Genomic DNA, 15,098 nt, shown 5'->3' with positions numbered 1-15,098 from the left:
TGTGTCTGCTCGAACAACTATACTTTGCAGCCTGTCCCAATAAAATAAAATTGTACTTCTCTATTCACCACTGCAAACTAGTTAACTGTTCATTTCAGCTATACATTCATTATTATACTCTGCTTCATGATGGCTATTTCATTTTATATAAAATAAAAAATGACCATAGCTTGTGTTAAAAAAGATAGATCATAGAAATGTACCTTTTGACCAGTAAAATTTTACTAAACAATCTCATCATATTTCAGTAGAATTTGTCTTTCAATTTCATAGTTTTTTTTTTTTTTTTACTGTGAATGAAAACAACTTATGGATTTAAAAGTTTTCTGTTTAACTGGACAGGAAAAATACTATAAACGTAATTTCTGAATAGAGAAAATAAGATGCAAGTATCAGTGCTTTCTTAACTGCTGTAATACTTCATTTTTAAAGGTAAACACAGTAGCAATCATCATTTTGATTCCAGGGAATGAAAACTTAAAACTGAATTTACTAATCAATTTGGAATTCTGAAGCCAAAAGGATCCTTTAACCGTACTGCCTAACAGACAAGTCATCCTAAAGTTAATCATAATGCAAAATTTTGGCCTAATTAAAATGGCTCTTTCTGATACTATGGTACCAGAGCCTGTCTTTTTTGTTGGGTTTCAATCTGCCATAACAACCAGACTAGGATTACATGCAAACAGAAGCATACAAGGCTTGACGAAATTTAATACAGAGGATTAAGCATTTAAAGTTTGGGTTATAATTCTTGTTGCAACACAAGTTCTACTGCGTAGAATTTAGAACATAATTCTATAGAACATAATTAATTTACAACAGCCTAAGACTTTTCAGCAATAAAATTACGCTTAAAAAAATATACCATTATCCCTATATGTTACATTAATTGTAGATTTCACAACCACTTCAGCCTTGTATTAACTTAGAAAAGAATAACTTGTCCCTGAAAAACTCTAAAGAGTGATGGTATTTCAATCAAAACTGTCCTGAACTAACTCACAATCAGCAGTGACTACATTTTGTCACTTCCTTGCTCTAACAGGAGTAAAAATGATGATAATGAGTTTTTTAAAACAGGCTAGGGAATCTGCATCCAATTAGTGATGACATGTATTTCTTCACAACCACTGGATTTTCAGAATGTTTTTAGTTGTCAAACAAGTGAAACAGCTGAGGGAACAAACTGCCAAACCTGCCCAAACTACTTTTGTTCCATAGAATTTGATCCCTTCTAAATCGACAATGGCATACAAACTTAGCTATGATGAATCCAGTCCTTATAAATGAAAACAAACATAATGAACCGATAGGAGGAGGTTTAAAAATAACTTCATTTGCTTTTAAATATTCAAGTGTAACGTTGCCATAAGAGACTAAAACAGACATTTCAACTGTATCAGATTTGTCAGTTTCCACCTGATTCTAACCTACCATTAACACATAAGGTTCACTGGGCTGCCAAAGAGCCCAGCTAAGCGGATCGTGGGGACACATGAAGGTATCAGTGGAAGGAAACCACAGATGCCACAGCCTTTATCCAAACAGTATGAGACCCGTCTTTGCATCCCTGAAGCAAGAATGGCCACTTTCTCCAATTAAATTGCTCTATATGAAATAAAGCAGCATTGTCTGTGAAGAGTTACTCCTTACCCATAACATTTCACTACTAATTCGAAAGTTAAAAAAAAAAAAATACAGATCAAATCCATGTACCCGTGATCCTTTTGTATCTTAAAATGCAGCTATATTCTTAGTTTCCACCAAGAATTATATTGGAATGAACTAAAACATCTTTTAAAGTCATTTTAAGTATACTCTTATTTGTTACTACATTTCTACATAGATTATTTAATATTGCTTGTAGACATAATTTAATCGATAATATATCATAATTTCAACCACTACAGTGACCCAGAATGAGATTCTGGCTATAGAGGGAGCTTAATTATTAAGCAACACTTTGCTAAAAAGCTTCTGAATTTCTGATTGGTAAGAAAATCAAACAAAAAAGAGCATCCCTCATTGAAATAACACTGAAGTTCAAGCTCGGGTCCTCTTCTTTGTGTTCAGCATAATTAACTCTCCAGGACAAAATAATGAAACATTAAGTCACATTAATAAGTTACAGTAATCTTCAAGAAAACTCGATGGGCAACTCTGGCGTTACAGTTGTGTATCTTGGGTCCAACCTAGGGGTGAAGTCCGGGAAGTTTTTAGATGCGCCGGTACCAAAAACATCAAGGACTTTGCGGTTCATGACAGCAAACCTGTAAAACAAGGACACAGGAAATGAGTACCCAATGACGTCGTAAAAGAAGATGATTCGCTTCGTTTATCTTTCATGGGATGGGAAGACAGAAGAGCTGACACAGCAAGAGACTCAGTGGCAGATTGAAAAGTCATTTTGCTACTCTTCAAGATACACTGTCTCAAGTTTTCTTTGAAAAGATGCTAGTCCCCAAACCTGAAGCCCCAGAGATTACCACCATCATTTCAAACCCTTCCAGAGCTCTTTCCTCTAGATTGTGTCAAACAGAAAAATAGGTTCATTGTGATTTTCTTGATTAATGGATGAATACAATTATAAGAAGCTACATATATAATGAATGAGCTGACATTTACAGACAAGCGAAGGTATTAAAGGTAATTCCTCCCATAACTAAAATTTTAATGTCTCACAATCAACAGAAAATACATTCAAATGTGCAAATATTTAATGAAGAGGAAACAGCTTATAGGTTTTCAAATTTCTAATACACACAACAGAGTAAAAACATGCCCTCACTTTCTCCATCACCTAAAAGATAAGAAATTTTTAAAAGACACATATTCAGCTAATGTGCAGGATGGACCTTCTGCATCTCTCTGCCTGATTATAAGCTCTTCTTCTCTGGGGAAGATACCAGGATGAAATTAGCTTTGAGTCATTAGCCAGTGTCATTGTTCCAAGAACCCATAAATGTGACTTTTAGCTCCTTCCCAACGCTAAGTTCCCTTCCAACATAATCAATGGGTTAAACTCACTGATGTGCAAAGAAACATAAATGACAAAGAAATAAATGATCAAATGATAACAATATAGATTAATAATGTAGATTTTAATGATTAAATAATAATAATACTACACAGTGTCATGGCTAAGAGGAAGAACTCTGCAGCCAGACTGCCTGGCTCAACCCGAGCTCCATCCTTTACTAGCTTTGTGATTCTGCAAGTGCTTAAACTCTGTGTGCATCTCGGTCTCCCCACAAGTAACGCCAAGATATTAACAGTACCTAGTACCTATCTCACAGAGCTATTTAAAGCATTAAACACATATGTATGTATATGTGTGTTGTGTGTGTTAATGTGTGTATCTTAAAACCACTTCTGGGACACAGCCAGAGCTATACAACTGTTTTCTACTATTACTATTAATGACAGCAAAGTCAATGGCAGATGCTATTTACTGAGTGCCTACTAAGTGCTAAGGGCTGCCACAAACATTGATTTTCCCACAACCATAACAAGTATGCATTATTGCTTCACTGTAGAGAGAAAGAAACTTGAGGCTCACGAGGGTAAACAACTTTCCCAACCAGTGACACAGCAAAGGGTACTGGTGCTGGGGTCACACCCAGGTTTGTTCAACTCCCAAACTCACAGTCTGTGTATCAGGCTACATTGCCTCTCACTAGATTATAATCAGGAAATGCAAACACCAGCACCAATACAGAACATGATAGTAAAGGCAAAGAAAAATATGCTTACAAAAATCAGGTAAAAGAATGTGATTATTTTTCATTATTTTTCCCAAATGGACATCAGTCTATTGTTTAGACAGGATTTCTAATGAATCTGTTTAGTATTTTTAAACAAAAAGAAACATCCCATGTTATTCTTATTGAATTTTAGTTCAAATTTGTTTTACACCTAGATAGCTACCTTACCAAAGAGTACTCCCTCAAGTAGACAAAAAGATTCAAAATCTTTTTTGTGGTAATTGTTTTTTTTTTATGATCAGTTATGGCACCCCACTCCAGTACTCTTGCCTGGAAAATCCCATGGATGGAGGAGCCTGGTAGGCTGCAGTCCATGGGATCGGGAAGAGTCGGACACGACTGAGCGACTTCACTTTATTTTTTCACTTTCATGCATTGGAGAAGGAAATGGCAACCCACTCCAGTGTTCTTGCCTGGAGAATCCCAGGGACGGGGGAGCCTGGTGGGCTGCCATCTATGGGGTCGCACAGAGTCGGACACGACTGAAGCAACTTAGCAGCAGCAGCAGCAGCAGCAGCATAATCAGTTACAATATCTCATAGATATCTTACCTGCCCTTGGTGAGTCTTAAAAGGAACTTCCAGTAAGATGGTCGTAAGGTCTGAACTTCCATGACAGCCTAAAATTATTCGAGACTTTTTTTAGTAAACAGCAAACACTATCCGTCTTAGGCAATAGAATACTTTTATCTCTATTTTTATCGCTCATTGTGTTAAAAAAAAAAAAATACCCCGACAGCGAAAAAAAAGTGTAAGTTGACTTTCTAGAATCTTTGTAAATATGCCTTCAAACAAAAATATTGTACATGAAATAATGATTGAGTTAACAGTCATTATTATTAGGAAGCATTTACTAGATATCCATTAGATAGCTGGCACTTCACTAATTATAATGAGTTTACCAACCTGGAAGGATTATCGTGAGAAAGTGCAAATAAAAGCTATCCCCAAAACTCTGCAGAAGTCCTAAGATCATTAACATCAATAATGGTGATTATAGAACTTGAAGAGACTGAACAATGCTTTTATTAAACTAGACTCTATCCCTGTCCTCACTGCTTGAGTAATGTTGAGGAAATGCAATTATTCTTATTTATGTCCATGGGATCTGTTTTTCCAGAAGTAAAATTAAGTGAGGGCATTCTAGCCAAGATACTGGAGTGATAATTTTCCTAAAAAACTGTACTCCATTGAAACCTAAAATGGTTGTGTTCGTAAAACATGACCTGGCCCACTAAGTTAACATGTTTAGTGATTGGATACTTGTCAGCTATCTTGCTAATAAGACAAAAAAGCATACAGTGTAAAAAATGGAAATGCTTCTAGGCCTTTCTTTTCCCCTCATTGGTTTAATACACATTAGAAACAGAAATAATTCTATTTCTCATTTCAAAAAGCTATACTTACTGCCTGGAAGCAAATCGCTGTAGAGATGGAATAGATGATAGTGTCTGCATGGGGAAAATAGGGCACCTTTCCTGCTTCAATGCCTTTGAAATACATTGTCTGCAAAACAAGCATAATGGGAGATTTATAAGGAAAACAACTTTAAATAGCATTAACAACAAAGTGGAGCAAGGCGTTCCTTATCTACAACTACTTTTTCTACCTTTCAAAATCCTAACACTCCTTCCAGAGCTCAAATTACAGGTATATCTTCCCTGACAGAGTTAAGTGTCAGCTGTTTCCTTTCCCTCAGCCCCTCACCCCAGCCCCCAGATGCCAGTAATAACACGTTTCTGTGAAATTCAACAGCACCTGATTTCTACCTCTTTCATGTCATGTATTCTTCAGTGCTTTCTGTACAGCATCCAAGTCTTCCCTTCTCTGTCAGATCTATTCATTTAGTTCAGTTCAGTCACTCAGTTGTATCTGACTCTTTGTGACCCCACAGACTGCAGCACACCAGGCTTCCCTGTCCATCACCAACCCCTGGAGTTTACCCAAACTCATGCCCATTGAGTCGGTGATGCCATCCAACCATCTCATCCTCTGTCATCCCCTTCTCCTCCTGCCCTCAATCTTTCCCAGCATCAGGATCTTTTCCAATGAGTCAGTTCTTCGCGTCAAGTGGCCAAAGTATTGGAGTTTCAGTTTCAACATCTGTCCTTTCAATGAATATTCAAGACTGATTTCCTTTAGGATGGACTGGCTGATCTCCTTGCAGTCCAAGGGACTCTCAAGAGTCTTCTCCAACACCACAGTTCAAAAGCATCAATTCTTCAGTCCTCAGCTTTCTTTATAGTCCAACTGTCACATCCATACATAACTACTGGAAAAACTGCAGCCTTGACTAGACAGACCTTTGTTGGTAAAGTAATGTCTCTGCTTTTTAATAAGCTGTCTAGGTTGGTCATAACTTTCCTTCCAAGGAGCAAGTGTCTTTTAATTTCATGGCTGCAATCACCATCTGCAGTGATTTTGGAGCCTAACAAAATAAAGTCTGTCACTGTTTCCCCATCTATTTGCCATGAAGTGATGGGACCAATGCCATGATCTTAGTTTTCTGAATGTTCAGTTTTAAGCCAACTTTTTCACTCTCCTCTTTCACTTTCATCAAGAAGTTCTTTAGTGCTTCTTCGCTTTCTGCCATAAGGGTGGTGTCATCTGTATATCTGAGGTTATTGATATTTCTCCCAGCAATCCTGATTCCAGCTTGTGCTTCTTCCAGCCCAGTGTTTCTCATGATGTACTCTGCATATAAGTTAAATAAGCAGGGTGACAATATACAGCCTTGATGTACTCCTTTCCCAATTTGGAACCAGTCTGCTGTTCCATGTTCAGTTCTAACTGTTGCTTCACTGACCTGCATATAGGTTTCTCAAGAGGCAGGTCAGGTGGTCTGGTATTCCCATCTCTTTCAGAATTTTCCACAGTTTGTGGTGATCCACACAGTCAAAGGCTTTGGCATAGTCAATAAAGCAGAAGTAGATGTTTTTCTGGAACTCTCTTGCTTTTTTCATAATCCAGTGGATGTTAGGAACTTGATCTCTGGTTCCTCTGCGTTTTCTAAAACCAGCTTGAACATCTGGAAGTTCACGTACTTCAAGTTCAAGTACTGTTGAAGCCTGGCTTGGATAACTTTGAGCATTACTTTACTAGCGTGTGAGATGAGTGCAATTGTGCGGTAGTTTGAGCATTCTTTGGCATTGCCTTTCTTTGGGATTGGAATGAAAACTGACCTTTTTCAGTCCTGTGGCCACTGCTGAGTCTTCCAAATTTGCTGGCAAATTGAGGGCAGCACTTTCACAGCATCATCTTTCAGGATTTGAAATAGCTCAACTGGAATTCCATCACCTCCACTTGCTTTGTTCGTGGTGATGTTTCCTAAGGCCCACTTGACTTCACATTCCAGGATGTCTGGCTCTAGGTGAGTGACCACACCATCATGATTATTTGGGTCATGAAGATCTTTTTTGTATAGTTCTTCTGTGTATTCTTGTCGCCTTTTCTTAATGTCTTCTGTTTCTGTTAGGTCCATACCATTTCTGTCCTTTATTGTGCCCATCTTTGTCTAGAAAGATCTCTAGTCTTTCCCATTCTATTTTTTCCTCTGTTTCTTTGCACTGATCACTGAGGAAGGCTTTCTTATCTCTCCTTGCTATTCTTTGGAACTCTGCATTCAAATGGGCATATCTTTCCTTTTCTCCTTTGCTTTTCACTTCCCTTCTTTCCACAGCTACTTGTAATGCCTCCTCAGACAGCCATTTTGCTTTTTTGCATTTCTTTTTCTTGGGGATGGTCTTGATCCCTGTCTCCTGTATAATGTCCGAAACCTCCACCCAAAGTTCATCAGGTGCTCTGTCTATCAGATCTAATCCCTTGAATCTGTCACTTCCACCATATAATCATAAGGGATTTGATTTAGGTCATACCTGAATGGTCTAGTGGTTTCCCTACTTTCTTCAATTTAAGTCTGAATTTGGCAATAAGGAGTTCATGATCTGAGCCACAGTCAGCTCCCGGTCTTGTTTTTGCTGACTGTATAGAGCTTCTCCATCTTTGGCTGCAAAGAATATAATCAATCTGATTTCGGTAATGACCATCTGGTGATGTCCATGTGTAGAGTCTTCTCTTGTGTTGTTGGAAGAGGGTGTTTGCTATGACCAGTGCGTTCTCTTGGCAAAACTCTATTAGCCTTTGCCCTGCTTCATTCTGTACTCCAAGGCCAAATTTGCCTGTTACTCCAGGGATTTCCTGACTTCTTACTTTTCCTTCATTTATTCATTCATTAAACATGTACTGGTGTAAACCTGGTTAGTGCATAACAAATACTAATGCACTCTAATCAAGATATCTATACAGATTAGGTTGCAGACCATCACATGTGTATGTATGTATATTTATGTCTATCATGTATATATGTATGTGTACATATTAATATATAATATATGTTGTCTCCCCAGAGGAAAGAGCAACTACTCTGTCTAGGACAAAGGACCAAAGAGAATTTCAGAAATGACTACACTGAGTACTGCTTCTCAAACATAAGAACCACTTCTTAAAAAACAAATTTCTAGTTGTCATGGCCTGATGCTTTTATAATAAAAATGAATTATTGGAAAAAAAATTTAAACACAAAGTTGAACTAAATTTTTACTGTTATATTCAAAAAACAAATTACTCTATTCAGGTGCTATTAAAGTTTCCAAATGCTTCCTCTCAATTTCTATCCTTTCTTTGTCATGAACTGGTAATGTGCAGTTCATGGACCAATGTTAGCCTGCTGACCACACTTATAAAAGTGCGATCTTCCAAGAGGTCTCGGATCAACAACTAAGTAAGAGAGGAAAAGCAGGGCTAACGGACAGGGTGAACATGCAGGGTATTTATGAGGGATTCCCAGCACATCTATATGGCCAGAAATGGGATAATTCATGGAGATGGGTTTTCTGGATTGTGGGAATGCTAAAGTGAAACTAATAAGAAAAGGGGAAAGATGACCAAGACAGAATGGTGTTTCAACAGGTTGGAGGGGGGTTTAAGAAGATATGAGTTGTCCATGAAATAAAGAACATAAAATAATTTTTTCAAAGAAGTTACCTACGCAGGTGATTTTTACTTAATATTCATTATACAGTAATACAGCATTTTAACATAAAACTAACTCCAATTAAAACAAAGGGACTGCAAAAGATATGTGTGAGGTAATATTGAAAGTGTAAGTTCTAATTGGATAACGATAATATTGAAGAATTAGCAGACTTCTAAAATGGGTGATATGCATTTTGTTTATACCCTGATGGCACTGTTGATTTGTTTGTTTTTAAAGAGTCTATATCCTTTAGTTTTATTTTTCAAGAACTCTTTCTCCTGAGTTGTTTATGAATGGAGTGACTTGATGTCTGGGATTTGTTTGAAAATAATTTGGTACCTGGGGATTTGGAGCAGTATAGATGAAAGGAGACTGGCCCAATGCTGTGAAGTGTTGAAGCTATATGACGGGCACATGAGGATTATCACGTTATTCTTCCTATGCTTGTGTATATTTGAAAATGACACAGAGAAAAAAAGAAGAAATAGGAAAACTGGCTTTGTAAAGATTCATAAAGATTCACTTTCATAAGGTTAGAATTTGCTTTTGAAACTGGGATATATATTGTTGCTGAAGTAGCTAAAAGGCTCTATATCATTTGGCTGTATATACATAAAAATGTTTGCTTACCTCTACCAATTTGGAAGCTAAATACATGGAAATTGTTGTGCTTTTATAAAACATCATTGATACTCCTGCCAAAAATCCTGAAATAATAATAAATAAGGCAAAATCGATCAGAACTCAAAAGTACTTCTTTGTTATTACGTCACTCAGAAACGTTAATTCACTTAAATAGGAAATAATGGATTTAGCACTGACTTTTGCTATAACAAAATCGAGGACAGTAGTACAAGCAATGATATGAAAATGGGGTGAATTCTTCTTTATCATATTTTTTTAAACTTAAAAATTGACCTTCAGAATTAGGAACCACAGTTCTGATACCATAAGAAACCTCACATTTTAAATTAAACTTTTAAAAACAGCAGTGGTCTTACCAAATATAACAATTTTTAAAGGCTACTAGTATCATTCTCATTTTAAGCGGAAATATTCTTTCATTTATTGTCCTAAGAGCGCAAACCATACTTAGTGCTGTCACCACACTTCTCTCCATTGCTTTCATTCTATAAATGGAAAAGCAAGGTGGCGGGAGGCCTGGATACTAATAGCAGGGACATTACTAAAAATATCTGAAAATCATCTAGTCAGCTTAAGTAATAAAATATACTGAGCTTACCAAAAATGTTTAGTTTTTATGTTTATAACATTACTTGAGTTCCTTAAAAAATTATTTAAAAACATGTCAGCTGCCAATGGTAAAATAAAAATGCTTGTAAGAAATCATTAGTCACTTATTAATATTTTATGTTCTTTTGTGACACATTCCCTAGAATTTCTGGCCTGTCGCAGGACAGAAACCCAAGTCATTATGTTGCCAGCTCAAAACATCATATGGCAAGAGAGCCTTGGTATGTTCAACTTCACAAGTACAAAATATTAATGCTAGTGCCTTGATGGGAATTCTATTAGAAAAAGGAAGATACAAGGAAATCAGATGAATTTGAAAACCATTTCTGCTTCACTCCTATCATAGATTGATGTGATAATATATGTATATCATATATATTTTATAATATATATATTATACTTTTTTACCAGCTATAATGGCATGCAGTTCATCATCCAGATTTCTGACCCAGCGCAGGAAGCAACTAGTACCCTGTATCAATAAGAAAATACAATTCCTTCAGTTGTTTCAGTTCTAAGAGAAAAACTGCATGTAACATCTGTAATGGGTGAGTCATCAGCTGGCCTTGGAGGCAAATTGGTGATCTTATTTAAATTAAATAAGGTATAAGATACCACAAAAAAAATTAGATTAAAAAAAGAAATGAAGAGCTCTGGAAATGGTAAAATGAAGGTCAACTCATTAACTTATTAATAGAAGACATGTTTTTCTTATCTTGTGCTGTGCTCAGTCGTTTCAGTCACGTCTGACTCTTTGAGACCCCACGGACTGTAGCCCTCCAGGCTACAGGGATTCTCCAGGCAAGAATACTGGAGTGGGTTGCTGTGCCCTCTTCCAGGGGATCTTCCCTACCCAGGGATCAAACTTGCATCTCTTCTGTCTCCTAGGTTGGCAGGTGGGTTCTTTGCCACTAGTGCCACATGAGAAGGCCTTTTTGACCTAGAATTGCTATAAAAATGAATCAACTCTCTAAAGCAGTGGTCAGAAAACTATGACCCACTAGCCAAATCTAGCCTGCCATCTATTTCTGTATGGCTCATAAGCTAAGAATGTTTTTGCATATCTCAAGGGATAAAAGTAAATAAAAAATATTTTGTGCATGAAAATTATATGAAATTCTAATACAGTGTGATTAAGTTTTATTGGAATACAGCCATGCTCATTCATTTATATATTGTCTATGACTGCTTTTGGAGAAGGCAATGGCACCCCACTCCAGTGTTCTTGCCTGGAAAATCCCACGGATAGAGGAGCCTGGAGGGCTGCAGTCCATGGGGTTGCTGAGGGTCAGACACGACTGAACAACTTCACTTTCACTTCTCACTTTCATGCATTGGAGAAGGAAGTGGTAACCCACTCCAGTGTTCTTGCCTGGAGAATCGCAGGGACCGGGGAGCCTGGTGGGCTGCTATCTATGGGGTCACACAGAGTCGGACATGACTGAAGCAACTTAGCAGCAGCATATTTACCTTTTACAGGTAATTACATAAAATGATACATAACCATCTTATACAAAATAATTCCAGAATTCAATTTTTCACAGCAGTTTCTTTTAAACAACTGTGTCTATACTTGTGTGTGTGCACGCATATGCAGACAGCTCAACCTTAGTTAACACACTTTACCATTTAAATTTAGAATATAAATTTTAGATGTTTAATAAAATGTCAGAAATATAATTTACATATCAGTGATTCCCAATAAACAAAAGGCCATTACTTCAAATTGCAGAGTACTTACTGTGTCACAGATGATCCATGTATATGTGTTTAGGTGTGTGCTTATTATATATGTGTGGGTACATTTACAGGAACATGTAGAAAGAGGTGGAAGAACATTAACTTTGTTTATTTGAGAGAGTGTAGTAGAACAAGTGATTGGGAGGGAGATGGAAAATAACTCATTATTTATATAAGTTACGCCTGAAAATTCTTACTGGTTTTATCAAGGGTTGATATCAGCTAGAAGGGTCTGAAGATGTTTAAATTAATACTTAGGTAGTAAATGTTATTAAGAAAAACACGCAGGCCAGGTGTATTAATATCACTTTTGACGTTAGAAATATTAGGAAGTTCATAATTTCTCAGTGATTACATTATTGAAAAAAAAAGGAGTTTTTGAAAAGTCTTTAATATCATGAATAAATATAATATATCCAAACTTTCAAGCTTTAAAAGACAAAATGTCCCCAACTTCTATTCCCAATGTATTATGTATATCTGGTGATATTTATGAATACTACAGAAAGAAGTGTTAAGAAAAGTGACAGATGAGTTAAGGCTGTTATCTCATTTTAACAATCAGTTCAGTTCAGTTGCTCAGTCGTGTCCGATTCTTTGCGACCCCAGGGACTGCAGCACCCCAGGCCTCCCTGTCCATCACCAACTCCCGGAGCTTACTCGAACTCGTGTCCATTGCGTTGGTGATGCTATGCTATTTGTTAAAAGACTTACCTTGTATATGCTAACAAAAGAGCCCAGAAAAGCTCCGAGCTGGAAGTTTTCTTTATTGTAGAAGAGAGAAAGTAGCCGGGATGGCTGTGTAAACAGATGCCTAAATGCAGAGGGAATTCGGAGGCAGCACTGGATCAAGTATCCCACGCTAAACATTCTGATGAAACCCTGGAGAAAATTGGGAGCAAAGTCTGATTTATAACTAAATTCTTAAGTCTGATAGGTATAAACTTCACTGTCACAGAATCAAAATGGCACTAAAAATTTTAAGCTTATCTAGTAGCCATTTTCAAAACTAAGTCCTAAAACCTCAAACAGTTTTAAAAGAATTACCTTAAAAATAATCACGAGAGCTTGCAGTGGATATACTTTCTACGATTTACCAAGACTTAAAAAGTTTCCCAAGCACTGGCTAAGACTGTCTACGTACCAGACTTCTACTTCTTGACATTCTGTTGACAATAACTGGGATTTAAAATCCCTAAACCACAAATGAGTTTTAGAAACAAAAGCACTGAAATTCCAAAAAAAAAAAAAAAAAAATCCAAAAAAGCACAAAAAACGGTTAACAAAACAAAATGCTTTTGGAAATTTTAACAGAAATTTAAATGATCAAGTTTAAAGAATTTTCCAGGAAAATAATGAAATCTAGCCAGGTTTTAATTTCTGTGCTCAATGTGTCAGACTAAAGCATTTCCAGGGAATGGTACCTTTAAGGTAAACTAAACAAAATTTGAAAAAGCAAATTTGCTATAAATCCACATTTCCTGTCACCATTTCCCCATATTACCTACAACTATTTATAGTGTAAAAGGGAAGGGAGAGGATGATAATGTTGGTCAATTTCATTTCAGTACTTAGGAAAATGAAGTTTGAGGTCACTTAATACTGAGAGACTGAAAAATTTCAGTCATCTTGAAACAAAATGTTATTTTTAAAAGTATTTTAAACATGATTTGACCAATACACTATAATATGGATCTCCTATAACACTTCTCTTTCACCCCCACTGGAATGGAAAAAACGTCGACATTCTTAGTGTTTGCTGCTAAGTTCCAAAGACCAGGTTTGTATTTTTTGGATAGCAGCCTTCTTTTAGAAAAATTCTGAATTACTATGAATAAACAGTCATCAATTTATCTGAAGCTACCTAATACCTGGTTAAAACATGAAAATTAAATTGTCCAATCAATTAGTATGAATTATCACACATTTGTTTAACTGAAACTGCTCAGTCCTTGGTTAATTCATGAAGTGATCACACTTATATCTTGTCATTGGTAATCTTGTAATATTAACCTGAGGGTTCAAAGATCACACTTATGTTCAATCATTTCATGCTATTTTCAAGAGATCGATTATCCCTCCATCTATTCACCCTTTCATGTATTCAGGAAAGGTTCAGTGAATGCCTCTTGTGTGCCAAAGATTACATTCGATGCTGGGGACACAGCAGCGAAGGGGACACAAAAGTCCTGCCTTCATGGAGCTTCCATGCCCATCAGAAGAAGAGAAAATATGTAAACAAACATAATTACAGAATACAAAAAGTGTTGTGAAGGAAATAATCAGGCGCCACTGGATGAGATATTAAAAGGACAACCTACATTAGATTACTGGTAAGGGAAGACTACTAAGGACTTGACGTTTCAACAGACACAAAAGAGAAGGAACTAGCAGGAGAAAGACATTTCAGATAGCTTGGACAAAAACGCACAGAGCCAAAAAAGAGACTGACAGGCATCAACCAAGAGTTAGTGTGAATGGAGTACAGTGAGCTTGGGGGAATGTAATTCATGTGAGTGTTTACTCAGGGGACTGATTTAACAGGAGGGGCAACTGAGCCCATGGAATAATGAGGTGCACTGTCAGAATATTTAACTATACTTGTGGGATAAATTCCTCACCCACAAATCTCCAAACAATTTTACATTCACGGACATAATATTAATTACAATGTACATACATATTAGAAAGTTTATAGTACTGGTACACATTTGAAAGAATGACTACTTTTTATCATAAGTCAGTAATTCTCACTAACTTTCTCATATAATTAAAAAAAAATCATCTCTCCTCTCCCCAAAATTTCACATACCTCTAATTTAGTCAGAATACTTTTCTTAGTCTCCCTCCTGAAATCTGCCCCCTAGAGTAGAATTCCCTCGAGTTGGAGGGAATAATAACACTCTCATGGAGCTGGCAGACTCCGAGGCTGCCGGCAACATTCCTTTCCTTTCTTTTTTCTTTTTATTTTTTGCCACTTTAAAAATGGGGCAGGAAATCAGATTTGGAAGGAGTGGAGCAGAAATTACTGCCTGATGGAAAAAATACTCTACCGCTTTTACCCCTGCTTCCATCTTTGAGGATTTTAAAGGTAAGTGTTGGCTTGGCTGAGTGCCACCATCAACACCAAGCCACAGGCACTCACATTCACAGGCACCAATGCGATACAGTCCCTCCCGAGGGGGACCATCAGGAGGCTGTCTTTTGAGGTGCTGTACAGCTCTGCTCCTCTCATCATCCATAAGGCGGGGATTAGATGTTGTGACAAAGAACATAAATTTTGTACAGCGTCAGGATTGTGAG

The 15,098-nt window shown here is 36.9% G+C and overlaps 1 protein-coding gene across 1 annotated transcript in view; it reads right to left on the bottom strand.

The window, feature by feature from the left end:
* Nucleotides 1–273: 273 nt before the first annotated feature.
* Nucleotides 274–15,098, bottom strand: part of TMEM135 (transmembrane protein 135) — a gene marked incomplete at its 5' end in the record, with an annotated part of 241,078 nt that continues 226,253 nt past the window's right edge. Inside the window, 6 exons of the mRNA XM_010847209.1 lie at nucleotides 274–2,273; nucleotides 4,319–4,386; nucleotides 5,174–5,272; nucleotides 9,432–9,508; nucleotides 10,464–10,527; nucleotides 12,510–12,677. Of these exons, the coding sequence (XP_010845511.1) occupies nucleotides 2,141–2,273; nucleotides 4,319–4,386; nucleotides 5,174–5,272; nucleotides 9,432–9,508; nucleotides 10,464–10,527; nucleotides 12,510–12,677 (609 nt within the window). The remainder of the gene's footprint in view (nucleotides 2,274–4,318; nucleotides 4,387–5,173; nucleotides 5,273–9,431; nucleotides 9,509–10,463; nucleotides 10,528–12,509; nucleotides 12,678–15,098) is intronic.

The sequence above is a fragment of the Bison bison genome, unplaced genomic scaffold (genome assembly GCF_000754665.1).
Source record: "Bison bison bison isolate TAMUID 2011002044 unplaced genomic scaffold, Bison_UMD1.0 scf7180017864245, whole genome shotgun sequence".
NCBI classification, from domain to species: Eukaryota; Metazoa; Chordata; class Mammalia; order Artiodactyla; family Bovidae; genus Bison; species Bison bison.
The sequence above is the reverse complement of the archived record's forward strand: the minus strand, read 5'-3'. Positions and strand labels throughout refer to the sequence as shown.